Source organism: Triticum aestivum, chromosome 6B (assembly GCF_018294505.1).
Source record: "Triticum aestivum cultivar Chinese Spring chromosome 6B, IWGSC CS RefSeq v2.1, whole genome shotgun sequence".
Lineage (NCBI taxonomy): Eukaryota > Viridiplantae > Streptophyta > Magnoliopsida > Poales > Poaceae > Triticum > Triticum aestivum.
In genome coordinates, this window is record NC_057810.1 from 4439512 (window position 1) to 4467415 (window position 27904).

Consider the following 27904-nt stretch of genomic DNA (forward strand, 5'->3'; position numbering starts at 1 on the left):
CCATTAAGTCGTTGCATCGCGCTGCTTGGCCCTGCATTCCCACCGATGCGACGCCGTCCAACCTCTTGTCGTCGCAGCTAGGGGTGGGCATATAACCCGAAAACCGAATGACCGAACCGAATTAACCTGAATCGAAGCCGAATTGACCGAAACCGATTTAGTCGGTACTATGCTCGGTTAATGATTATGAGAAACTGAGTATACTTCAGTGATTTCGGTCTACGCACTCGCTGCACCGAATTGACCGAAGCACCGAGGCCGCTGCTAACTCAAACAGTTTTGCTAGCTAATCACGCATACTCCATAAATTAGTTTCCGTTCGTATGCTCTGACTTTGTGCTGCCAGCCAACAAGATGAAAATCAATTGAATTGATGGCGCATTGATGTGATGAGTGGCAAACAGTGCCGTAGGCTGGCCGGCTGGTCCCATGATTACCTTGCTAATTCTCGTGCACGTGTACTAGATGCCCTTTTTTAATAGTGAACCTAGGTGTTGTTTGCTACTGCATGCGGTCTCGCTCACCTCCTGTCACCTTTTTCTATTGTTTGAGAATATAACACGTGTTGAGACAAACAAGGTACTAGCAGCTATACCATCCGGCCAGCTCAAACCAGCCTAGCACGGTAGTGCCCAGGCGGCCAGGCCCCAGCTGTTCGGTGTATTCGGTGCAAAACCGAATACCGAACCGATCAACCGGTGCACCGAAGGTTCGGTTTCCATTATTGCTAGAGACCGATCGGTTGGTGTTTTCTAGGAACCGAGAAAACTGAAACACCGAAGCACCGAACCGTTCGGTTCGGGGGAACCGAACGCCCACCCCTAGTCACAGCCCACGTCTATAAAAAGCCGGGGCCGGCTAGCCGTCAAACGTCGCCCCCTCCTCCTCCTCAGTCCCCCGTCGCCCCGGTTTTCCACCGTCGCCCGGGTCCTCCCCCGTCGCCCCTTCTCTTCTCGATGGCTTGCTCCGGATCTGATAGTGGCGATAACTGATCTTGGTCGTCAACTCTCTCGTGGCCGCAGGCAGAGTTGAGCCACTTCGGGTTGCTCGCTCCACCGTCGGCGCGGTTGCCGAAGGATTGGCACACCACCACCGACGGATATGTATGTTGTTGCCCGGCGCAACACCGGATCAGCTCCACTCCCACGCAAAACTGAACGGTTTTTAACGCCAAGCACGTTGCAACACGTCCGGCCTCTTTTTTAGGGGTTTTCACCGAGAGAACCATAGAAAATGCATAGAATGTCATAAATGAACGAAACTTGGCATGTATGCTAGCCATGGTGATGCCATTGTGTGGAAACAATTTGGGTACATTTGGTGAAGGTGAAAAAACGTGCTTCGAGACTTGTCCTACCGACAGACCCCAATTGTCCCGGTTGAACATGGTGTATTTGTTGCCATGCACAAAATGACACCAAAATTTGCCAGCATGTGGGCATGCCCATGGCAGCCCCCAATGCAAAAAATGAACGAAAGGTCCCGGTAGAACATGTTTGGTGGAGGTGAAAAAGTGTTGTGAGACTTGCCCTACTGGCAGACTCGAACGGTCCCGGTAGAACATGGTGTATTTGTTGACATGCACGAAATGGCATCAAACTTTGCCAGCATGTGGGCATGCCCTTGGCAGTTCCACACGCAAAATTTGAATGAATTCATACACTGACAACACGCGTCACATCTGGCCTGTGTTTTAGGGTTTTTTCACCTTGAAAACCTTAGAAAATGCATGAATTGTTGAAAACCAATGTAACTTGGCATGCATGCTTGCCATTATGTTTCCATTTTGTGAAAAAATCTAGGTATGTTTGCTGGACGTGATAAAAAGTGCTTCGAGACTTGCCATACGGGATACCCGAAAGGTCCAAGTTGTACATGGCGTGTTTGGTGCCATGCATAAAAGGACATAACATTTTGCCAGCGGGTGGGCATGCCCATGGTAGCCCTCCACACAAATTTGAACGAATTCGGACATCGAACACACGTTGCGTCACGTCCGGCCCCGTGTTAAAGGTTTTTTCTCCGAGAAAACCCTTTAGAAAATGTGTGAAATGTCGGAAAACAACGAAACTTGGGATGCATGCTTTCGATGTTGTTGGCTTTGTGGTGGAAAAAAAATTGGGTATGCTTGGTGGAGGTGAAAACAAAGTGCTTCAAGACTTGCCCTACCGGCAGACCCGAAAGGTCCTGGTTGAACATGGTGTATTTGTTGCCATGGACAAAATGGTACCAATTTTTGGGAGCATGTAGATTGATATTAATTTGTGTTCAACATCAACTGTTGTGAATTTGTTAACAAATCTATAATAAGCCTTCAAGTTTATAAAGTTTTTATACACAATTTAAAATTCTAAAATTGTTGACAAATTTCAAGAAATGGTTAGGATATAAGAAAATGTTAATGTTGATTGATAATAACGAAAATTGCTAATAACCGAAGCATTTAAATTAGTAAAATCTACATTGAAACCACACATTGACTAGTCGGTGTACGTTTTCGTTCGTTCCTTGAAACACGGCTCATTATTCCTTTTGCGTTTAATTTAATTTTTTTCTGAGGACCGACATGGCGACTCATGCGAAACATGTACGTCATGCGTACAAATAACGTGGAATGGACCATCCATCCATCTTATGCATGCGGACTTTTCCCTCATTGATTTACACGTTCACCTGTACGTCATGCGCGTGACTCGTTTTGTTTTGTTAGCACAGGGACGAGAACGTGTTTTACAAAGAAAAATAAAAAAAATAAAACCAAAGAATAAAATGGCCAAACAAAGAAAAGAAAACGACTGAGAAGATGGACAACAAGAAGGTTAAGAGAAGTAACTAGGCACCACAAGGTAGCTGTCCTAGTTCGTAACATTGTGGAATTTAAGTAAGAGGTTGGGAGTTCGAATCATATGGCAAGTAACTCTTTTTTGACGGTTAAAAAAAGAAAAAGAAATGGGCCAGCTCAAGACGGAGGGGGCGCTGGTTTATGTGACGGCTGGCTGATCGGTTTGTGTACGTATACATACAGCTTGTATACAAAGGTAATTATATATTATGGTTAAATGATCATACTGTCCTTATACGGTTTGTGAGAGGGGTCTACCGAAGCAAGGCTCCTAATGGACGAGAATGGAACCGGCCTAATACTAGCAATTATTTGATGAGTGAGCTTACCACTACCACCAGCGGAAGGCAGCGGCTGCCATGTGAGGAGGAAGCCATCGCTGATGAGCTCCTCATAGTCTCTGGCGTTCGCCTCGCCAGACGGCACCAGCACCGGTAGGGCGGTGGCGTTGCAGCCCTCCAAAGCGTATCCGCTGTTCATCCCGCCAGTCGTGTTGTACCACCCTCCCGCGCGGACAAAGGTGTTGTTCCCGCACACCGTCTCCACCAGCCCTGCTCGGGTTGGCGGTGGCTTGGCGCAGTTGTAGAAGATGAGGTTCTGGTTAAGGGGGCTTATTGAGAATGGAGGCTCAATTTTGGTGGCGGCGTCGGCCATCGGGACATGGCAACCTTGGCGGCTCAAATTGTTAAAGTCCCCGAGCTTGAGGATGTCAGAAACAACCATGGAGCTGTTTTTGGGGAAGATGTTGAGGATCTGGAGTCCGTACCCGGAGTGGTACCCGAGGTACGGGACACCGTCGGTACAGTGGACCTGGAAACCGAGCTGCATACATGTGTTCTCCTCCGACCCTGAGACGAGCCCGAACGGGGTAGCAATGGTCATGTTGCCGCATCGCTCGGGCGAGCAGCCTTCTGCTTGCACCCCTAGTTTAGTGGCTGTCATAAGAAAGAAAGATACACACAACAGCAAGAGCAAGCTGGCTAGAGACATTGAAACTACTACTGCTGCTACTACTACTACTACTATTATTACGATAGGAGATCTGCTCTGGTGATGACTTAGTACATACTCGAGATGGTACCAAGACAAGTGAATGATGGTGAGACGGGGAATGGAGGATAGAATTCTCAAAAGCGAAAAATCATTCAGGAGAGAACCCAAGGGACAAGTCTTAACCACTAATTGATGAAGGGACGCGATGCGACTGCTAGGGGACTAAGATTGACTCGATCCAAGTGTGCTCAGCACCACTCAATTTCCAAGGGCAACGGGTTGCAGGGGAGAAGGGGAAAACGTCTGGCTGGCTACATGTCAAGGGCTAGGGTTTGGGTGATCCCTGCTAGCTATATGAGGGACAGAAGGGTATATGCACACGAGTAATGCTAGAGATACATAGAGCTACACGGAATTTACAAACTGGTGAGTTTTGATTGGAGATTAAGGGGACGAGGGGTCCATCCCGTGAAAATCAAGGGGGGGGGGAGCAATAATGCTAAACATACCTAGGTTTACATGCTTTTACACGCTGACTAGGATCTTTTCAAACTAACTAACCTCTCCCCCCCTGATTTTCATGGGGGTGGGCCCCTTCTCCCCCGTAATCTCCAATCAAAATCCACCTTTATGTAGAAGCTTGTATCTTTTTGTACGTGTAACATTACTCGAGGGTGGAGAGGATGGTTAGAAAGAAAAAAAATTCTAGTCAATGTGTAATTGCGTGTAACTTTTTGTATGTTTAGCATTATTGATATGCACATGGAGGCAAGATCAATCTTGTGGGGCACATTGGAACGGCAGTGCCATAGTACATAGGAGATGAGGTTCTGCTCGTGACTTGTGTGGATGTTACCAAGACAAATTTAACTGGCAAAAATAAAAAATAAAGATTGGTAGCATCTTCAGCAGTTGGATTCTTTCGGAAGATATTTGTCCAGCACAACCCATGGGATGACAGTCTTGACCAGTCAATGAGGTGCCGCAGCGAACGAAGATGATTACAGGTAGCATGGACAGAGACAATTTGGTGCGCTCGTCACTGGTCACAAGAGTGTCTTTGTCATCAGTTGATGCATTTGCTGGTGTTTTTAAAATCCTGACTTGTGACATGCTGGTACCCACAAACACAAGTTGCTCATTTCTCGTCCAAGATGATGCCCCCAAGAAGGAGGACGACTCCGAAGCCTCTGTCATCGTCCGATCCGAGAATCTCAGATCTAGGGTTTCCCCCGTATCAGCCGGAACGATGTGAAGATGATTGCAACCAACGATGCCTATGACAAGGAGACGACGCCTGAGACCCCGACATCGTCCGCTATGACCGAGGTCGACACGGTTATTACCGGCATCCGCGCCACTCTGAACCAACATCTGTCCGGATCTTCACTGAGCCACACCGTGATGACGCGTGCAAGCCGTCGGGGAACCCTCCTCCATAGCCGACCCCTCATCGCACCGTTGGCCGTCCACGAAAGCCGACGTCAGATCTGGGTGGGATCCAGATCCATGGTCGCCGCCACGCCCACCATCGCCAGAGAAGCAGGTTCCCTCTAGCCATGGGGGCAAACTCCGCCGCCGCATGACCGGGGATGCCACACTGGTCACTGCACGCATGCTCCCCACTGACCTCACCCCAGCCGATCCATGGGGTTTGCCGCTGCGTCCAGCGCCCCGGCCCCTTCGGTGTCAGGCCCGCCGCCATAAGGGCAAAGTGTTGCAGCCGAGATAATTTCCTCTTGAACAGGGCACTACTGAAAATCGTCTGAATGCCAAATGTATTTTTTGCTGAGTGCACGCAAAAAACACTCAGCAAAGCACCCGAATTCGACAAAGTCACACGTTTGCCGAGTGTTTGACATGCACTGACAAACCAGGTGACACATGTCCATAGTCGCCATGGTTGATAAGAGGGTAACGGTACGGTTATCTTTGTCTGAGTGTCCAACAATAGCACTGGGCACATTGTTTTTTTATCCTTTTTTTCGCTTCCTTATTTTATTTTTATTTTTTTACTTTCATGGAATATAGGTGTCAAGAAAGAATTTGTCAGGTTCATAGGCGAATCGACCGCTGCTTCATGCGTTGGCTTCGAAACTTTTTACACACCATTACACCTAACATGTTAAAAATTTGTACTCCCTCCGATCCATCGTACAACTTCGTACTAGACCAGCGTCAATTAATATGAATCGGAGAAAGTATTTTTTTTTTCTAGGTCCGATTGCTATATTTAAGTCATTAAGTGTATTTCTAGGCATTTAATAAAAGAATTCAAATTTGAACTGCATGTACGTGAAATTATGGCGAGAAGTGGGTTGGATATTTTGATTGGTGGTCTTTAGGGTATGTTTAGCCCTTATACCACAAAATAAAATGAGTGTCAAACACCAGGGTACTAATACGACCTCATGTAATTTAGCTACCATGATTTCTATTATTCCGCCCGCTGCTGATAATGTATGCGCACATGGAGCGTATATACGGAGACAAACAAGTTGGAGTCAAACACCACCACGTTTCAACATGCATGGTCTAATGCAGAAGTTCTCTTTTTATACCATGCAACAGGTGCAACCAATTGAAAAGAAACATCACTATCTTTCCAGAAATCAGTTTGATGGCGTGACTTAGTAATCCAAGGTAGCATACCTCTGCAGATTTCATCTAACAATCTCATCTGATAAATACCAAACAGGCCAGATCAATGTCGTAATTTGGTAACTATCGAAATGGGACAGAACATGCTAATTAATAGGGGAAATTCCAACATCTTTCCACAATCCGAAGTGCTTAGGCCTTGTTTGGTTCATAAGTCCTAGGACTTTTTTTAGTCCCACAAGTCCCAAGTCCCTAATAAGTCCCTATCTGTTTGGTTCCTGGGACTTAACATGGACTAAAAGACCATATTACAACTATAAGTCCCTATAAGTCCCTCCTTGAGAGTCTTATTTCATAAGTCCCAAATGCCCACTTTAAGTCCCTCCTGTTTGGTTTAGATGAGACTTAAAGGGACTTATTTAAGTCCCTACACCAATAAATCCCTGTAACCAAACACCCCCTTAAACATGCTCAAACACCGAAAAAGGTTTCCCCCCGCTTTTGTATTACAAAGCAGCCAACCGATACAACCAATGATAGGTGGGCGGAAGCAGCACAGACACGCCCAAAAGAAGTGAAAGAGAAAGACAAAAGAAACAAATGCCGACAACGGCAGATCGACAAAAACAAAGAAGCCTCACGACCACTGCGCCCGCCGGGAATCTCCCACCTAGCTCCTAGACTCCGAAGCGCCGGTACCAATCAACACCTTCAAGAAGGGACGCGACAGTGACGATGCTGCTGCCAAGGGTTTCCCCCGATACGGGACGAGGGGAGAGGAAGGGTAGCCCCCGACGCCCTCTAGGGAGGTCCGGTGGCACCCTCAGGCGCCACCGCGTCGGTGTCGGTCAAGCCGACTGGGATTTCTCCCGATCCCAACCTTCACCTCGGGCGCTCCGGAGCCTGCCACCAGACCGACCACCATCCTGCACCAACATGGTCTTGAGGCTTCCACGCCGTCTCACCACGGCAACACGAAGAGAGGTCTGCACACTGAAGAGCAGGAGCCGGGACTAGAGGCAACAACACCGTCGGCATGCGGGAGGGCTCAACCTCCACCGTCAATGACGGTAGCCGACTGGACGCAATAGCAGGAGCATACCAGGCCCACAGGCCTGGCCGGGCCCTCATAGGCCCGTGAAGCTCCCACTGCCCCCGGTCCAAGCTGCTCCTCCTCCCCACCGTGCAGAAGACACCGAAGCCGCGCCGGAGGTCGGCCTGCTAGGACCCGCAGGGCCCAGATCTGGGCCGGGGGCGCGCCGCCGACCACACCGCACCACCAAGCCATCCCGCAGCCAAGGAGCCGCGCCGCCACCTCATTCGCTGCCGGCCACCACCGCAGGGCCGGACCGCCGCCAAACCGAGCTGCACTGCCGCCGTCTCCTGCCCCGGGAAGAAGAAACGAGCGCGCGGGGACTGGAAGTCCCGCCGCCGCCGACACCACCCTGGCCAACGCCGGTGGCGACCGCCGGCAGCGGCGGTGAGAAAGGGGGGTTGCCTAGAAGGAGGAGGCTGCGCGCCGCCCCGGCCACCTCCCGGGGAGGCGGCGCAGGGGTGGATCCGGGAGGAAGGAGGAAGGGGCGGGGCCGGGCTCGAGCACAACTCCGAATGCTAGACCTATCCTACAACCATCTCCAAGGGGCGGGGGGAATACCAAGAAAATGGTGTGTTTGAAGGAGCTTCAGCCATTTCACTAGGTGCCAATTGGGGGCTCTAGGGAGGAGCACCAAACCTTCAAATAGCCTCATGTCATGCTGGTTCTCTGAAATCAGCAAGGCAATATTATCTGATCAAAATATTGATCCTAGTATTTGGCTTTATGGCATTAGCCATACTGATATACTCTGTACTCACCGAGAGGAAGAGAACAAGGGAGTATGCATCGCAGCTTCCTTTTGGAAAGGAACTTCTCAAAGTATAGTTTGATTTAGGGTTGCGTGGGGCATAGCCTCCACATATGTCGTATATATATATATAAGACCAACAATACAGAGTTAGATTACAATACGACAGGTATAAGACCGTTTCCAACACACCCCCTCAATCTGAACTACTACTACATACAAGGTTCAGATTGGACCGGAAACGTTCTAACATCTGTCGTGTGGCCGGTTTAGTAAATACATCAGCCAGTTGGTCATTAGACGAGATAAACCTGACATCTAAAACACCAGAAGCAACATGCTCACGCACAAAGTGAAAATCTATCTCTATGTGCTTGGTTCTTGCGTGAAAGACTGGAGTTGCCGTCAGGTACGTAGCCCCAAGATTATCACACCACAGAATGGCGGTACGCTGCTTGAAGACCCCAAGCTCCTTGAGTAAGGTCTCCACCCAGATTGCTTCAGCTGCTCCATTAGCTAAAGCTTTATACTCTGCCTAGAGACAGTTGGCTGTTTCTTGGAACTCCATGAGACAAGATTTGATCCAACAAACACAGCAAAACCACTAGTGGAATGACGGTCATCAATGTATCCAGCCCAATCAGCATCCGTGAAAATACTGACACCAGTGGAAGGAGATTTACAAATCCTCAATCCCGTACTCAAAGTCCCTTTGACATAACGCAACATACGCTTGACAGCTTCCCAGTGCTCATTAGTCAGCTGTGATAAATACTGGCAAACCTTGTTGACTGCAAAGGTCAGGTCAGGACGAGTGAGCGTTAAATACTGAAGTCCTCCAACAATGCTGCGATATCATGTGGCATCCTCAACACCCAAGGGAGTGCCGACCTCACGAGCTAGATGCTCAGTGGCAGATAATGGTGTAGAGGTAGGCCTGCAATTCTCCATACTCACACGATGAAGAAGATCAAGTGCATACTTGCGTTGAGTCAGCGTCATGCCCCCTGAATTGTAGGATACTTCAAGCCCCAAGAAATAATGGAGAGGACCAAGATCCTTGATGGGAAAACTGTCGGAGAGAGATCTCACCAGACGATCAACTGCAGCCGGAGTGGAGCCAGCAATGACAATATCATCAACATACACAAGCATGTATATCTGGACGCCATGCGCAGCAAAGATGAATAGAGATGCATCCGCCTTGGATGGAACAAAACCAAGCTGAAGAAGTCGAGCACTAAGGCGAGCATACCAAGCACGTGGCGACTATTTAAGACCATAAAGAGCCCGTTGCAACTTGCACACATGCGAAGGAAACCGAGCATCTTCAAAACCTGGTGTTTGCTGCATATAAACAGTCTCGGAAAGAAAGCCATGATGAATGCATTGCTGACATCAACTTGCCTCAAACTCTATCCTCGTGAAACAGCAAGCGAAAGAACCAGACGAATAATAGTCGGTTTGACCACGGGACTGAAAGTATCACCATAGTCAAGACCCTGCTGTTGAGTAAAGCCACGAGCAAACAGGCGAGCCTTGTGCTTGTCAACGGACCCATCAGCGTGTTGCTTTGTCTTGAACACCCATTTACTGCCAACAATGTTAACGCCAGGTGGTCGAGGAACCAAGACCCATGTGCCATTTTGACGAAGTGCTGCAAACTCAGCAGTCATAGCATCACGCCACACCGGCTCACGGAGGGCATCATGATGTCACACCGATGTCGCAAAGAAGGCACGACGAAGAGGATTATACCGCACCGTCCCATCAGTAAATTCCTTCTCATGACGAGTAGCATCACGGGTACGAGTCACCATTGGGTGAGGGGGCTCGACGACCAGAGGCGTAGGCGAGGATGGCGACGGTGCTGAACTTGGCGACGATGCTGGACTTGGCGACGGTGGCACAGGAGCCGGCGAAGATGGCTCATGGGCCGGCTCATGGGCCGACGAGGCACACGGGGAGCCGGGCGCCACTCCAGTTGCTGGCGAGGCCGACTCGCGGGCTGGCGAGGCCGACTCGTTGGCTGGCGAGGCCGACTCGCGGGCTGGCGAGACCGAATCGCTGGCTGGCGAGGCGCAGAAGGAGCCAGCCACATGTGCAGGCGAGACCCCCGCCTGGGAAGCCTGGCCGCCATGCACGTCGATCCGCATGGCGTGTACGTCGAGCGCGGCCGGGCGCAGAGCCTGCACAGGAGAAACGCTGGCTAGGCCAGACGGATTAGTAGCCAAGTAGGTCAAGTCATAATTACGCACATGAGCACTCATAGCCGGTTCTGTGGATGGAAAAGAAATAGCCTCGTCAAGTGTAGACACATCGACAGTGACACCGGGAGTAGCAAACGGAAAGACAGACTCGTTAAAGATAACGTCACGCGAGATGTATATACAACCCGTAGATCTATCAAGACACTTGTACCCCTTATGCATAGGACTATACCCCAGAAAAACACACATTTTGGACCGAAACTCTAGTTTGTGTGAGTTATACTTCCGCAAACTAGGCCAACAAGCATACCCGAAAGTACGAAGAAAAGAATAGTTGGGTGGAATTTTCAGAAGACGATGAATAGGAGTATCTTGACCAAGCATGGGGTGGGCATGCGGTTAATTAGGTAACACGCAGTCAGAAAAGCTTCATCCCAATAACGTAAAGGGAGAGACGAGTGAGCCAACAAAGCAAGTCCAGTTTCAACCAAGTGTCGGTGTTTGCGCTCGGCAATGCCGTTCTGCTGGGAGGTGTGAGGGCAAGAGACTCGGTGAGAGATGCCCGTACGGAGAAAATAATGGTGCAACTTATGGTATTGACCCCCCCCCCCCAGTCAGATTGGACAGCTCTAAGCTTAGCATCCAAAAGGCGCTCAACATGTGCTTGAAAAGCATATAACACCTGTTCAACATCAGACTTATGTTTTAGTAGATAGATCCAGCAAAAACGGGAGTAGTCGTCAATAAAACTCACATAATACTTGTACCCCCCAGAGGAAGCACGAGCAGGGCCCCAAACATCAGTATGAACTAATTCAAGAGGCATAGTAGACACACGAGCAGAAGCAGTATAAGATAGTTGACGACTTTTACCACATTGACAAGCATCACAAACTAAAGCAGAAGTATCTGAGGTTGAACACTCGAGATCATTATTCCTAACAATGGAACTGAAGACATTTTTGGATGGATGACCGAGACGCTGATGCCACTAAGATGGGGAGACACGGACGCTCGACGACGCTGGACGCTCGGCCAGATGCGAGGCTCGTCCGAGTGGAAGAGGGTAGATCCCTCCTTTGCTTCTACCTCGAGGAAGAATTCTCCTGGTGGCTTTGTCCTTAACAAGGAAAAAATATTTATGAAATTCAATGAAGATACGATTATCCGACACAAGACGATAGATTGATAGAGGATGTTGGCTAATATTTGGAGCATGTAAAATATTGTTCAGGCGAAGAGAAGAACCGGCTAAGGTCGAGTGCCCAATATGTGAAATACACAAACCTGAGTCGTTGGCCACCTGAACCTGATCATGGCCGCCGTAGCGTTTGCGGAACTGAAGACGCTCTAGGTCACTAGTTAGATGATCCGTGGTGCCGGAGTCCAGAACCCAGTGCGTGGATTTGTTGGAGGAGGTCGATGCATTATATGCCGAGCGGCCATTGCCGCTGGAGTAGTCTGAATCGAAGCGCTTCTTGCAGGTGTCAGCTTCGTGACCCCAATTCTTGCAAATCTGGCATCTCGGGCGCCAGCGACGATTGCTGTTGCGGCCGTTGCCGCCTCCTCCATCGCCGTTGTTATGACGGTTGTCTTGGCCGCCGTGCTGGTAGCCCTGCCCCTGTTGCTGCGGGTAGCCTCCAGCGGGGCAGACATCGGTGGCGCGACCAGTGTCGGGTGCTCGAGGACGGTTGACGGGGGCGGGAGCACCGGACCGTGCCACGGCGTTGGCCGACGAGGTCCACTCCTCATCGTCGGCCTGCTGCAACAACTACAGCGCCTCATAGTTGAGAACCATGGAGTAGAACTCAGCCAACACGACCGGGGTGACCACGACGCTGAGCGAAGCCGCGATCGGGTTGAAGGCCTTGCCCAACCCGGTAAGCATGTAGTCGATGATCTCGTCATCAGCGAGGGGGGATCCAGCGGAGGCCATGGCGTCGGCAAGAGCCTTCACCTTGTGCATGTACTCGCTGCCAGTCATGTCGTTCTTCTTCAGCGACTGAATCTGTCGCCGGATGTGCCGAACCCCGGCACGGTTCTGCGCGCTGAACATGGCGTGGATGGAGGTCCAAGCGGCAGCAGCGGACTTGCAGCTGATCAGCTGAGACGCAATGTCCTCCGTCATGGAGGAGAGGAGCATCCCGAGGACCTTCTGGTCCTGCGTCCACCACGTTGCATACGCAGGGTTTGCCACAGTGGTGGCGGCAGCACCCGCCCCCTGGGAGATGGTTGTGGGTGGAGCAGCGACGGAGCCGTCGAGGTAGCCATGGAGAGAGGCACCGGAGAGATGCGTCATGGTGAGGGTGCGCCATAGCGGGAAGTTGCCGCGATCCAGTTGTACGCCAAGGGAAGGCGCGATGGACGAGACTGGCGCCGTCGCGGCCGGAGGCGTCACAATCGGACCGATAATGGCCAGTTGCATCGCTGCGGAAGAAGATCCAGACGCCATCGAACAAGAGCTGCGAGACCGGGCGGTGACGCGGGAACAAGCGGCGACAAGCGGCGACGCGATCGAGCGAGCGGCGATGCGAAAACGAGCGTGCGGCGCGGTTTTGACGCGAGATGCGACGGCGCGATTGGAAAAGAGGCTCTGATACCAAGTTTGATTTAGGGTTGCGTGGGGCATAGGCTCCACATATCTCGTATATATATAAAAGACCAACAATACAGAGTTAGATTAGAATACGACAGGTATAAGACCGTTTCCAACAAGTATCTCACAAGGATCTAGAAGAAGCCACGGAAAACTTCTCGGAGTCGAACTTGACTGGAAAAGGAATCTATATATGGTTCGATATACAAAGAGAAATTAAGCCACAATAAAAATGAAAGTTGCACTGAATGTTTTTGAACTTGGGATGCATGGGGCTGAAAAAAGTTTCTTAGCGGAATGTGAAGTAGTTAGAAACAATCAGCATCGGAATCTTCTCCCAATCATAACAATATGCCCAACTGCTGACACCGTGGCAATGCTTTCAAAGCTCTGGTTTATGAGTTCATGCCTAATGGGATTTTGGAGACTTGGATGCATCACAATGGTGTCGTGAAAGCTAGAAAAACCTCTGGGCTTCACGAAGAGGATAAGCATAGCTCTTAACATAGCTGCTGTGTTAGAATTTTTGCACCATGACATTGGAACTCTAATCATCCATTGTGATTTGAAACTCAGTAACTTTTTCCTAGAACATGATATGATTGCTCACCCGGGAGTCTTCAGGATTGCAAGATTTTTTTTCGTGATTCAAGGTTGACATCAAGAGGAAAGTCCAGTTTGATTGGCCTGAGGGGTACCCCCAGGTATTAATACTTGCCACATACTATATTTGACGATAGCATCCAGTTTAGCAGGAAAAAAATATACTTATCATAATTGGAGCACTAATTATTGTTCTGGAGGCGGCCGCCCATCTACTTGTGGAGGTGCATATAGTTTCAGGGTTCTGCTCCTTGAGATGTTCACAGGCAAAAGACAAACAGATTCTATGTTTGAAAATGGAGTCGACATTATAAACTTCGTTGACAAGAATTTCCCACATCCAATATTTAACATCATTAATGTTCCTCTCCAAGAAGAATGCAAGGCTTATACTACTGCAGGAAAGATGGTAACAGAAAACATGGTCTACCAATGCTTACTTTCTCTCGTACAAGTAGCGCTTTCTTGCAGACGTGGGATCCCCCAAGTGAACGTATGAACATGAGACAAGATTAATATGATTCCTAGAGAGACTTTAACTTAAGATAAGATGGAACCAGATAAAAGGCCAAGTGCTCACAACAGAACCAGGGGTCTAGTTAATACACACTACAGCTTATGTGGGTACGGAGAGGTAGGCCGATAAGAAAACACCACCACACTCGAGACCATGATCTTACTAGTTGGAATAACGATACTTTTAATTTTGGATAGAAAAAACATTAGCATAAACAATGTTATCATTTATCCCGCAATGTTTTTTTAAATCTTTGAGGGGATTTCACTTTACATCCTTTTGTAGTTCCCATTTCATTTTTTAGTGGAAGTTCCCATTTCATTTCATTTTTTTACATATTTTTGTTGTGATTCCCGGACGGCCCATTGGGAATATTGAACCCGTTGTAATATGTGATACACAATTGACAAAAAAAATTTGACAAATCAACAGCCAGTGATTGATTCAGTGATAAGCTCCTCCTAAATAGTTTATACACTCTAGACATTTTCTATCTAGGTATATGTATATACTAGAAACTGTTGTCAAGATATTTCCGAGAATCATACACTTTAGGGTTCCGCGTGCGCGCGCGCACACACATACATACACCATATTTACGTAAGTATCACAAATTATTATTTTAATTATCTCGTTAAGGCCAAGAATGTAAAGAAAATAAAAAATGTAATCATGGACACACATTTTCAACGAAGAATATTACTACTACAACAAATAATGTTATAATATATTTTGCAAAATTATCATCAAATTATAAATCATAAAAAATATGTCAACTATGATTATGACCGTGTAAAAAGTAAGTAAGTCTTGAATAACTATAAAAATTTAGTACAAATGGTGGCAGGGGAAGCCTTTTCTAGCTCATCTGGAAGTCTAATTTTGATAATGTTCACTCCTGCCCTCGGCCTCGGTCATATATAAGCGTACTTAATAATTAGTACACATGGTCGGTGTGCATGTACGCATCCTCAACCGTTTGTGCTGATAGTGTCTGCCTGACTTTGTGATTTGGTAGGGCAATGTTTTTCAGTTTATTTCATATGCTTATATCATGGATATAAAGTGGTAGTCAAAAGCTAAGATATGCTCCATGATATGCCCTATCATATATGCTGCTATCTAACCTCATTGTACTATTTTCAACCATTATCTTTAACTCGTCTTTTGAATGTGCCGGTGAATAATGTCTTCGGTCTGTCAACGGACCAGTTGTCGATGTATGTGACAGTTTTTTTATTCTATAAGGGTTTCACACACACATATATATACTTATTTTCAACAATAGAGCACAGTGCAAATATGTCCCTTCAATGTGCATTAATATTTTTTTTCTTATAACTACATGTGCGATGGTAAATCTCACTTTAATTTATTTTTCACTTTTCATTTGTTCAATTACCTGCAATTTATTTACAATATACACATTACACAATCATTTCTTCTGAAAAACATGATTTTTGGTCTCTTTTAGATCTATGAACAATGTTGTTTTCTTTCGCAAAAAAAAGAACAATGTTGTTGTTTTCATACATGAACGTTTTTCTTATATTCATGATCTTTCTTTTTGTCCATGTGAAAGTTTTACCTTGAACATTGTGAACAGTTCTCGTGATACGCGTGAACATTTATTTTTGAATTTTCGGAACTAGTTCTGTGAGGGGCGTGAAACTTTTTTCTACACTTTCGAAACAATTCTCAACACATACACGTGAACATTTCCCAAAATGTCTAAACAGATCTTGCGAGCCACATGAACTTTTTAATGAAGCGGACATTTTGTGGGACGGGGTTATATCGTTTTGGACCATAGATGTACACCCTCCGATCCATATTAATTGCGTCGGAGGGTGATTTTTGAAAATCCATCTCGAGTCATCACTATACAAACCAACAACTCAAAGGACCATGATTTTACTATAGTTGGAGTAGCAATTCTTCTAATTTTGAATGAAAGAAAAAAGCATAAGCAATGTTACTTCCTCTGTTTCGTTATATTGCGGGACGGAGGGAGTATCATTTTACATTTTAGCCCACAGAGTTTTTTATAATCTTGTAGGGAATTTCACCTTACATCTTTTTATTGTTGCCATTTCATTTTTTTTTTGAGTGGAACTTCCCATTTCATTTTTTTACATGTTTTTGTTGTGATTCCCGAACGGCCCATTGGGCTCGTCCGTCCGTCCGTCCGTCTTGTGAAGCAGCAGCGGTGGCCGCCGCTAGCACACTCTGCTTTCTTTCTCCCCCCTCCCTCTCCAAGATCCGGTGGGCGGTCGCCGCCGCCGGCAAGATGCGGAAGCGCGACCTCGGCGTCCTCCTCCTCGCCGCCTTCGCCGTCTTCTTCTCCCTCCAGGTAACCCACCCCGCTCCCCTCCTCCTCTCTGATTCGGATCGATTCGGAACCCTAGCTGACCTCCTCCTCCTCCGGCGAACTCCTCCGGCAGCACGAGGGCGACTTCTCGTTCCGGGAGGCGTGGTACCACCTGTCGGACGACGGGTTCCCCATCAAGCACGACGCGGACCGCCTCCCGCCGCCGCTCGTCGCCGACCTCAACGGCGACGGCCGCCGCGAGATGCTCCTCCCCACCCACGACGCCAAGATCCAGGTCCTCCAGCTCCCCACCCACCCCAGGCTCGCCACCACCACCCTCGACGGCTTCCACGAGGCGCGCGTCATGGCCGAGATCTCCCTGCTCCCGGCCAACGTGCGCGTCGCCGCCGGCCGCCGCCCCGTCGCCATGGCCGTCGGCGCCGTCGACCGCTCCTACAAGCACGCCGAGGTCCGCAAGCAGGTGCTCGTCGTCGTCACCTCCGGATGGGCCGTCATGTGCTTCGACCACAACCTCAAGAAGCTCTGGGAGACGAGCCTCGGGGACGACTTCCCCCACGCCGCGCACCACCGCGAGGTCGCCGTCTCCGTCACCAACTACACGCTCAAGCACGGCGACGCCGGCCTCGTCATCGTCGGCGGGAGGATGGAGATGCAGCACCATGTATGTAATGCTATCATCATCATTCTCTGCTTCTGCCTGCATTCCCTTGGTTAAAATCATTCAGCAAAAATGTGTAACCTGTTGATCAGTCCGCAGATCTCTTCGACGACTTCATGACCTCCGAACACGGCAGGGAAGAGCACCGCAGAAGCGCCAGCGAGAAACAGGTTATTTATTTCCTGGAGCTCATCTTTTAGCCTGTACTACTGTCCTATTTCATCCCTCAACTTGGTAGAAACTTAAGCTGTTTTGGTGTTGCGCTTTTATGTACATCCTGCAGGCTTCAGAGGCTGGCAACGTAGACGTGCGTCATTTTGCGCTTTATGCCTTCTCTGGCCGCACCGGTGCGTTAAGATGGAGCCGGAAGAATGAGGTATGCCCCATGTTTAGGAAATTTATTTCATGTACCATAAATGGATTTAACATCACTGTCTCTTGTCATATGGCATCAACACTTCTGTGTGTGTGCTCTCTGTTCCAATTTAGCATGTGAATAAGCTATGGACAAAGGTCTGACTCATATTATTGTTATGATTTTCTCTTCACATGGCAGAACATCCAGGCACAGCCAACAGATGCTTCGGCGATGATACCACAACATAATTACAAGCTTGATGTTCACGCCCTTAATAGCCGTCATCCTGGTGAGGTGAGAATTATGTCCACCACTTCTTGTAATGAAAAATAATCTGCAGTGGTCATATTCGCATTTAACCAACTCTTATGCTCTGTCACTACTTGTTCTTCGTTAGCTTGATTTAGTTATCATGATCATCATCTTGGATAGGTAGCAATGTTTTGGACAGTGTCAGTATTCCCTCTGATATTTACGAGGGTGATTTGCTTGTACTCATACTCTACAAATAATATATTATGGACATCCATTTGTTCCACTTTAGCAACTATAAGTCTCCATCGTGCTCTGCTGCTGCCAATATTTCGCCAACCCAAAAATTGATTATGTTTCGATGAGGGAGGTGGCCTACATAGCAATCTTCATGCCGATTTATGAAAATTGCTAAAAGAAAAGGCTAATTAAATTCTGGTTCTCCTTCACGATATGATATGGATATGACCATGGAGGTGATATGTGTGTTTATATAGTAGTATTATTTTGCTTATGGGAACCTAATGTCTCATATCATTTGGCAGTATGAATGCCGGCAATTCAGAGAATCAATTCTTGGCGTCATGCCTCACCATTGGGTAAGACTAAAATATCTGTTATCTTGTATTTCAGTTTTAGTATTTTGGGTACTTAACTCTGATCTGAATTTCATTCTTTTTCAGGATAGGAGAGAGGATACTTTTCTACAACTTGCACATTTTAGGAAGCATAAAAGGAAAGAATTAAAGAAAACACAAGGAAAAAACGTTGTTAATAACGTGCACAAGCCTGCTGAACACAATCCACTCGGAAAGGATGATACTAATAGAATATCCAAAGTGATTGGGAAAGCTGCAGATCTGGCTGGCTCAGCTAAAGGCAAAAAGGTATATGATCTATATATCTCTGTTAAAATTCGAGATGCACCTACCTTTGTGTTTGTCGCAAGTCGGCAACAAGTGCAGTTATCTTGAAGTCTGCATAGTGTGGGTGTGTGTTCGAGTGTAGGAGTGCAAATGGGCACCCTTTAGGGTATTCTCTGGCCCTCTTCAGTTCAACTAAATGAACTAAATTTTCAGAAGTCGCATAACTTTTGTAAATTCAGTTCATTTGGTTGAACTAAGGAGGGTCAGAGGGTACTCTGAGGGTCACAAAGTTGCATCCCTACTCAAGTGACTATTCTGGTTCTAGGTATCAACAGTAGGTTGCAAATCGCTTAGGGAGTGCCTGTAGAGCTTATTGTTCGTGCCTATTTATGGTCAAATTAGAAATATTTGGCATCCACCATTTCACTGGCACAAGTGGCACATGAGTCTAAACTGATGGCCTGATGCTATTATCTCTGTGATTAGTTTTGTTGGGATGAAGCCTGGTTAGTAGTTAATGTGCTTCATCTTCATGTGTTCTCCGTAGTATTATAGCCTTCGCCTTAGGATGTATCCAATGCTGTTGCCATCTAATTTTTCCTAATCAATTTTTGAATGACAAATCTTCTATCTGCATAATGTGGTCTGTTTTGCAATTTGTGATAGCTAGTACATATTCATGCACTTCAGTTTGTACTTTTCTCAAACAAAGTTATAACAAAATCTACTGTGTATACCTTTTTAGGGAGCCCTATACAGGTTAGTTCATGTTTATTTTATGATCAAATTTGAGATATGCGTACAGTGAGTATTTCTGTTTGGCATCTGCCATTCCCTTGCTCAGTGGTGAAAGACTCTAAACCGGTGGCTTGATGCTACTATCTCTGTGATTAATTTTGTTGGGAACTTGGGATCAATACTATAGTTAGTAGTTAATGTACTTATCTTCATGTGTTCTCCATAGTATTGTAGCCTTCGCCTCCAGGATGTATCTAATGCTGTAACCATCTAGTTTTTTCAACTCATTTATTTTTTAATTGCATATCTTCTATCTGCACCCAAATTTTGTACTTTTCTCAAACAAAGTTACAGTGCTCAAGCGTCAAAGTTCTAACCTGTATTGCACCCTTTATACTGATATGTAACATCTTGCTTCTATTGCAGTCTCTGCACACAGTTTATATTCCTACAATCACTAATTATACTCAAGTTTGGTGGGTTCCCAATGTTGTTGTTGCACATGAAAAGGAAGGGGTAGAGGCTATTCATCTAGCTTCTGGACGTACGCTTTGCAAGGTACAAGATGCATCTCAGTGATTTTATTGTTGTTTGCACTCTGCCATTCTTACATATTAGCTCATTTAGCTTTTTTAAGAACCAATCATGCTTTCTAAAATGAATCTATGATTGTTTTTACGCTCTACATGTTTATTACTTAATTTTTAATAGGGACGTATTGGCTGATTGCCTTTATTTTACATGGCAATAGCTGTTGGTAAAATGCATGGCATCGTTTATGGACATTAAACCATCATTTTTAAATCCAATTGAATGTTTGATAGATCAGTCTGTGGTTGTACACTTGTACTGTATCTAATGTATACATTATGAGTTTCTTGAGCAGCCCAGTTCCTTCTAAGGGAGTCATAATTCATGTGTATTGATACTTTTTTTGTTCCTGTAACAAAATCTTATAGTTAATCATCTCTGATTGTTTTTGTGATTACCATGTTCAGCTTCATTTGACAGAAGGAGGCCTTCATGCAGATATTAATGGAGATGGAGTTCTTGATCATGTTCAGGTGTGTTGAAATGTCAAAATTAGAGCTGCAATTTACTTTTTTTTCATCTGTACCACAATTTTTGGGTCAGGAGAATACTTTTCAGGTCTCTGCTGCTCGTATTTTATGTCCGTAATTTTGAGCAGTACTACAGATTCGTTTCTCGACTATTGTCACAAGGTTTTATGATGTACTGTAACTCCTCTTGGGCCTTTTCGATCATTAAACATATTAGTTCAAATGGTCTATAGGACTTTCTGTTAGTTTCTTTTCTCTGTAGAGATTGAACTTTCTGCTGAAAGAGGAACATACATGATACTGAACTTGTTCTATCTGTCCTGTTATTTAATGCGGTTTTGCTATCTGTTTGTCCTAAGTAAGTAGTAAGTTCCATTTCACGAAATTATGCATTGTCTTGTCATAAATGATCGCCAAAATGTAGGCAATACTTGCCCGACTAAATGAATTCCTTTCGACAGTTCAAAATTTCGAATCTTTCTGAAACAATATCAAATTTTCTCGAACTCTTTCACCTTAGTTCTTGTATGCGTTACTCCTCATCTCGTGAGATGGCAATTACCTTCACTCCAGTTCTCCTAGTGAATTCATGCGTGCCATATATGAGTATATCACTTCTTTGCCAGGCCCAATGTTTTTTTCTTGTGTGTTAAGCATCGTTATAAAAAATTTCTGTTCATTCTTTGTAGGTTGTCGGTGGAAATGGTGCTGAGCAAACTGTTGTTAGCGGGTCCATGGAGGTGCTGAAACCCTGTTGGGCAGTTGCTACATCCGGTGTACCAGTGCGGGAGCAACTTTTCAATGTTTCTATCTGCCATTACAACCATCTCAACCTGTTCCATCATGGTGACTTCTCAAGAAGTTTTGGGAGGTCATTTGATCCATCTGGCTTAGAGGTGGCAACCCCAGTTCTGCTCGAGAGGGATGATGGTCATAAACACAGAAGAGGAAGTCATGGCGATATCATCTTTCTAACAAGCAGGGGCGAGGTCAGTATATATTTTTTAGCGATTTTTAGATGCATCAAGTCAGATGACACTCGCTTTTCTGATAACTGTCCTGACATGTCTGTTTGTCATTGTAGGTGACCTCGTACACCCCAGGCCTACTTGGTCACGATGCGATGTGGAGATGGCAGCTATCGACGGGCGCGACATGGTCCAACCTCCCATCTCCATCAGGGATGATGGAGAACGTGGTGGTTCCTACTCTCAAGACCTTCTCCCTGAGAGCCTATGACCCAAAGCAGGTGATCATTGCGGGCGGAGACCAGGAGGCCGTGGTGATTTCTCCTGATGGTAGCCTGCTGACGTCCATTGACCTCCCCGCGCCTCCGACCCACGCGCTGATCCTCGAGGATTTCTCCGGCGACGGTCTGACCGACGTCATCCTGGTGACGTCCGGGGGAGTGTACGGGTTTGTGCAGACGAGGCAGCCCGGGGCCCTCTTCTTCAGCACGCTCGTCGGCTTCTTGATTGTCGTGATCGGGGTGATCTTTGTCTCTCTGCACCTCAACTCGTCGAACGGTGCTAAACCGAGGTCGACCAGCCAAAGATGACTGCTACGATCCCAGCCGGATTCTGCCGGGAGGATCTTGCGAGCATCCCCAGCACAGCAGTGAGGGGCTGTTACAGTGTTTGAACCAGACTTTTTACTATAGTTAGCTGGAGATGCTTAACTTGTGTAAACTTTGCACAACTTTTGTATGTATTTTTAGTGGTGAAGTTTTGTTTGTTGTATGATACGACGAAGCTCCTACATGACATGAATATAGTTCTATTACTAAAGATCATCGATTCATATAATCCTTGTTATGCTAGTTTAAGAAAAAGCAGTATCCATCTTTTGTTTTCAGATATGCAAGGAACTAATTATTCTGGCTATTACCATTGTTTACCTTACAGTAGAAAGACTATGGGCTATTCCCGAATTACTTGTCGCACAAAAGGATAGAAAAATCTATTTAGTTACTAAATATACGTCGAAATACATCCATTTATTCAACAAGTAATTCAGGACGGATGAAGTATTTAGTTAGAGAGGTAGCACATAGTTAGGTGTGAATCCTAAGGATTTTGTGCTATGGGGATGGTTTGACATTTTTTCGAAGGACTCAATTGCACTCTATTTTGGATAGAATTTTTTATCCGTCGGGCCTCTTGTTACAATTCATTTTCTCTTCATGTTGCGGCATACACTCCATGATGTACTTTTTTCCAATCCACCCATGGATTTTTATTTATGTACCATATATACAACTGTGTTTCTAGTCAACCGATTTTCGGCATGTCAACTAATATGGAAGCACGTTTGTAAACCAAAAAAAAAATCAAAAATGTAAACAATTTTGTCAAAATGGAGCTATCCAACCATAACTCAAGGAAAAAAGGAATTCACTTTTGAACCAAACTATGCACATTGGAGGTGGAGGGAGGCGCGACATAGAAAAAGAAAAGGTGCGGCACCGCCGCATACTCCTATCCATTTATCTTTTATGGACTGGAATTTGATTGCTTCCATACACCCCTCCAACAAATGGAGATCCAAATCATCTGTTATCAAAACTATCAGGAACCAGCCCTAAAACAGCCATCAGCAACCAGTGGCGGAGCTACCCGGAGATTGTTGGGCGGGCCAAGGCAGCCCAACCTGAAGGAAACACACACTATCTAAATACATGATGAATGTTTTATGCGCATGAATGTTATTACTTTTCTGCTCCTGTAATACTCTCTCCATTCTACAATGTAGTGCATATATAGATTTTTTTAAGGTCAAACCTTGGTATTTTTTTACCTAGTTTATGGAGAAAACTGTTTATATGTACAATATCAATATATAAAATATAAAAACTATATAATTATGTGAACTATTTATGTCTACAATACTAAATATATATACTTTGCCAACTATATTTTCTGCATATATAAACTCTGGTTATTTTTTTAAGCATGTCATTTTTTTATATTTTGAAAATTTATTTTTTTAAATGTGTATTGCGTTGCACCACTCGTTTGGATGATTTTTTCTAATGATTGGATTACATTTCCTTATATTAGGCAAGCTCCTCTATTTTCTCATGTCAATTAGTCAGGTGTAATCTCCCCCAGAACTTGTGAAATTTTCCCTCCACATGCGTTCTTTAATTTTCGTGCCAAAAACTATACACCCTATATTTAGGAACGGAGGGAGTATAATTTTTTATTTTTTTGAAAATTTATTTTCCTCTCGTTGTCGAAAAAGTTGTCAGGCGGCACGATCAACGGGCCGTTGCTCCCATCCAACCTGCGCAGATATGCCCCGCCCCGCTTGTACCTGTCAAGGGCCATCATCAGAAGAATCGACAACAACATATGTTTAGTTGCATGCTCATTCTATGTAGAACCAAGGGAGGCGCATATACCGCTGCTTTAGCTATTCGCTACACCGAATGTAAGTTTAGCATAATATAAAAGTTTAATTCCCACTTATATACAGTAAAAAAACAGACACAAATATCGGTTCCAAAGTTGGCTAGACCAGGCGGGCGAGGGTCTCGTAATAAGTGTGGGCAAAACAGTCCGAAACTACATAGTAGTAATAGAAGCGCAACACGACTTTGTGTGATCATAACTAAGATTGAAAACTGCCCAAATTTGAACATTGATCAAAGATGTCTAACAAAAACAATGTACTACTACACAAGGAAGGAGTAAAGGAGAAAAACGAACATTTGGCCATGATGATGCATGGTAGGTATGTAGGGTTTGAGAGTTGCATTTGTTTTCTTGTCCTTTTTTCACCCCTGTCCTGGGCCAAGCCCAAGCCCAAGACGAAGCCCAAGCCCAAGCCCAGCCCGTTTGAGAGCAGCCCAAATGTATGTATAGAGTGAGACGAGAGGAAGACCTAACCAACCTATCTCTCCCAGCCGCCGGCGCCGCCGCAACTCCATCTCTCCCAGCCGCTGCCGCCGGCGCCGGCGACCATGGCGGATGCAGCAGATCTCCTCCCGGGCCTCCCTAACGACATCGCCATCTGGGAGATCCTCATCCGCCTGCCCCCGAAACCCCTCCTCCGCAGCCGCGCCGTCAGCCCGGCGTGGCGCCGCGACTTTCTCCTCTCCCACCACGCCCGCCAGCCCGCCCTCCAACTCCTCGAGAGCTACAGCGACGACGACGACGACGACCGCCGCCGGCCGGTTACAGCCCGTCGTGCGACTCAAAATGCCTCCCTCCGAGGCCGTCACTCCCCGCATGTATCTGGCGGCCTCCCGCGACGGCCTCCTCCTCCTCTACCACTTTCACTCCGAGTCGTTCGACCTCTGCATCTGCATCTGCAACCCGGCAACTCGGCAGTACGCTCCCCTCCACCACCTCAAGGGATTCAGACCTCTGGGCACACCCCCTCTACGGGCGGCGACTACCGCCTCTTGCTGTACCGATTGGCTGAACATGGCGCCCACGTTTTCACATTAGGCTCTGCCGAGCCGCCAAGGCGCATACCGTGCCCTCGTCCGCTCTTCCTGGGACATAGCGCCGGAATCCTATTCCGAGGCAGCATATACTGGTACACGCACAGGGGAATACTGATATTCGACACCACCAATGAGTCCTTCAGGCGTATCCGCGCCCCGCCTGCTAGTCACGACGCTCGGGTGTTTCTGATGGGTGACATGCTCGCCCTCTTCGGTCCTAATGATCAAGGCACAGCCATTGATATCTGGGTGATGCCCAACCGCCAACAAGAGGTCTGGGATTTCAAGTGTCGGGTTAAATTGCCCGTTGCGGAGACTAGGCAGCAGTGTCGGTGCTCCGAGCATGACCAGGTTGTCATGGTTGTGCCTGGGGACGACGGTGGCTTGCTCATGCTCATCAGCTGTGACAAATGGCTGTTTCAGGTTGATATTGATGGCAACTTGATTGCCAGTTTCCATACCAGAGGCCTCAGTTATACTCACCAGATGTTCAAGCAAACTCTTGTTCAACATACCTTCTTTCCGACACTAGAGGGTTATGTTGTCAACGCTCCGCCTTTCATCTGACCCGACGATTATGTTGTCAACACTTAGAGGGCTGCTGAGTTGAGTGTGGTGGTGCTTCTTATCGGCCTATCTCTCCGTACCTACATGAGCTCCACTATGTATTAACTATGCCCCAGCTGGTTATTATGTTGTGAACGCTTAGCCTTTTATCTCAGAGGTGTTGAGTGTGATGGTGTTTCTTATCGGCCTAGCTCTCCGTACCCACATGAGCTCCACTATGTATTAACTAGATCAACTATTAAGCTTCTTTGTTGGTGTGTATTAACAAGTACAATCGGGAATTAATCTATGACTATTAGGTACATGTTTGTGTTATATTTTCATTGAATATCATCTTGGGTTGATTGAAGTGCCTGCATTGAGTGTTGATGCTAAAATTACGAGTCATTTGGGTCAGCCTTTTAAATGTTTGCCAATTTGATCCCACTCATGTTTTCTTGAACTCAATAATGGATTAATTCCCCCCCTTTATATATTGTTTATCTTTGTACTTAATACATTTGTTTATTGACCTAAAGAATTGACTTGTCATTTATTGACATCTTTTTTTAGATATTATCTAGTGCTCTTAATAATACTTAAAATCACGTGTTTCCTGTTGTATGTTTTGTTTAAGCTGATGATGGAATGCGGCTGATTATCCTCAGCACATGATTTTTTTTAAGAACTCGCAGAATTAGTTTAATTGAAAGATTGCATTATAAGCAATGTTTCTATGAAATATTCTGCTTGCAATCCATTCTTATTCATGATTCACTTTAGCTGCTAACCACACTAAGGAATCAATGCTGCATGTGGTGTGTGGTCTTAAGATAAGCTCAAGATATGAAACTTGTACTGATAAGGATACCATTGTCAGGCTCGGGTCTCAGATTGTGCTTCCCTTTTGACACTCTTAGTTTCAGGCTTTCAGCCATGCTCTTTTTCAAATTTGACCGGCGCAATGTTTATGAACTAGGTCCACTATGAGCCGGCTCATTTCTTTTTGATGTAGACAAGTAATGGTCACAAGAAACTCTTGACTGTAATTCCCAGCCATGCCCTTTTTTTCTTTGACTAGCGCAATGTGTTTGAATTTCGTCCACTATGAGCCGTCTCATTTTTTTTTGATGTTGACGAGTTATGATCACAAGAAGCTCTAACTGTTTCATGGTTACGTGAGATTTATGGGCTGAAGTGGCCACCATGTTGATGCCAAAATTATTTAGTTGTTTTCGTCAGCGTTCGAAATATTTGCCTATAGATCTGCCTCGTGTCTCTGTTTTCTCTGAACTGAACAAATGCCTTGTTTTTTTTTAACCGAGTCTTCTTTCTTAAAGATCATCCAGTGGTTTTCTTGATAACTAAATATTTTCTATAGTCCGTCTTTGCTGCTGCATTGTTTGGGACTATCTCTGTCACAGTCAGGCTTAGATACTAGATTTTGTTCCCCTGGACACACTCTTCAGACAGTCTTAACTGTCAGCCATGTTCCTTTTTTCTCTGTAACCGGTGCAAGGCCATGTCAAGAACAACACGTATTATATGCCATTCCTTCAGGGTAATTTGCTCAGCTTCTCACATCACTTGTAGGCTACGCACAGTTAACTATATGTTGCTTGCATCTCCCTTTTGGCGTGTGTGATAAACATACCTACTGGAGACAAAAAAATATACGAGTGTGTGTGGTACAACTTACCCTATAGATTCAGTATACACGTTTAGCAATCTTCATACCAATTCTTGATAATTGATAAAAGAAAAAAAAACTAGCCAAATTTTGGTGCAACTTTACGATATGATTTGGGTATGAACCCATAGAGATGCAATGTGTGTTTATGGTATCATTTTGCTTACTGGAATCTAATGTATCATATAAATGGGCGCTTTGGATGCCTGGAATTCAGATAATCAGTTCTTGGTGTCATGCCTCACCTTTGGGTAAGACTAGGTATCTGTTATCCTACATTTAAGTTTTAATATTTTGGGTACTTTTAACTCAGATCTGAATCTTAGTTAATTCATATAATCTGTTCTTGGTGCGATGCCTCATCAATTCTTGGTGTCATGCCCCGCCCAAAATGAGCGATACTAATAGATTATCCAAAGTGAGCGGGAAAGCAGCAGATCTGGCTGGCTCGGCTGAAGGAAGAAAGGTAGATATGATCTGTGTATGGCTGTTACAATATATATTTCACCTACCTTCTGTTTGTCGCAAGTCTGTATATGGCTCGGATCTTGAAGTCCCCATAGTAGGGATGAGTGTTGAGTGACTATTCTGGTTCTAGATATCAATAGTATGTTGCAGATTAACCTTATTGTAGATGGTTATAAATCCAAATCATCATAACCAAGTATTCAAACTTACTGCATATACTTGTTTTACGGCGAGCCTGTACAGATTATTATCCATGTCTTTTTTATGATAAAATTA

At 45.9% G+C, this 27904-nt stretch overlaps 2 protein-coding genes across 2 annotated transcripts in view; one reads left to right on the plus strand and one right to left on the minus strand.

Annotated features, from left to right (window-relative positions):
* The window catches only part of LOC123133048 (PR5-like receptor kinase), an 8508-nt gene extending 4383 nt beyond the window's left edge, over positions 1-4125 (minus strand). Inside the window, exon 1 of the mRNA XM_044552594.1 lies at positions 3172-4125. Within this exon, the coding sequence (XP_044408529.1) occupies positions 3172-3832 (661 nt within the window). The 5' untranslated portion in view covers positions 3833-4125. The remainder of the gene's footprint in view (positions 1-3171) is intronic.
* A 12258-nt stretch (positions 4126-16383) lies between these two features.
* On the plus strand, positions 16384-22276 carry LOC123135351 (uncharacterized). The gene is made up of 11 exons (XM_044554385.1): positions 16384-16559; positions 16651-17199; positions 17289-17366; positions 17480-17572; positions 17753-17848; positions 18352-18405; positions 18490-18693; positions 19837-19968; positions 20409-20474; positions 21161-21460; positions 21556-22276. Exons 1-11 carry the CDS (start codon positions 16497-16499, stop codon positions 22027-22029), a joined length of 2109 nt encoding a protein of 702 aa, XP_044410320.1. The 5' UTR covers positions 16384-16496; the 3' UTR covers positions 22030-22276.
* The last annotated feature ends 5628 nt before the right edge of the window (positions 22277-27904 follow it).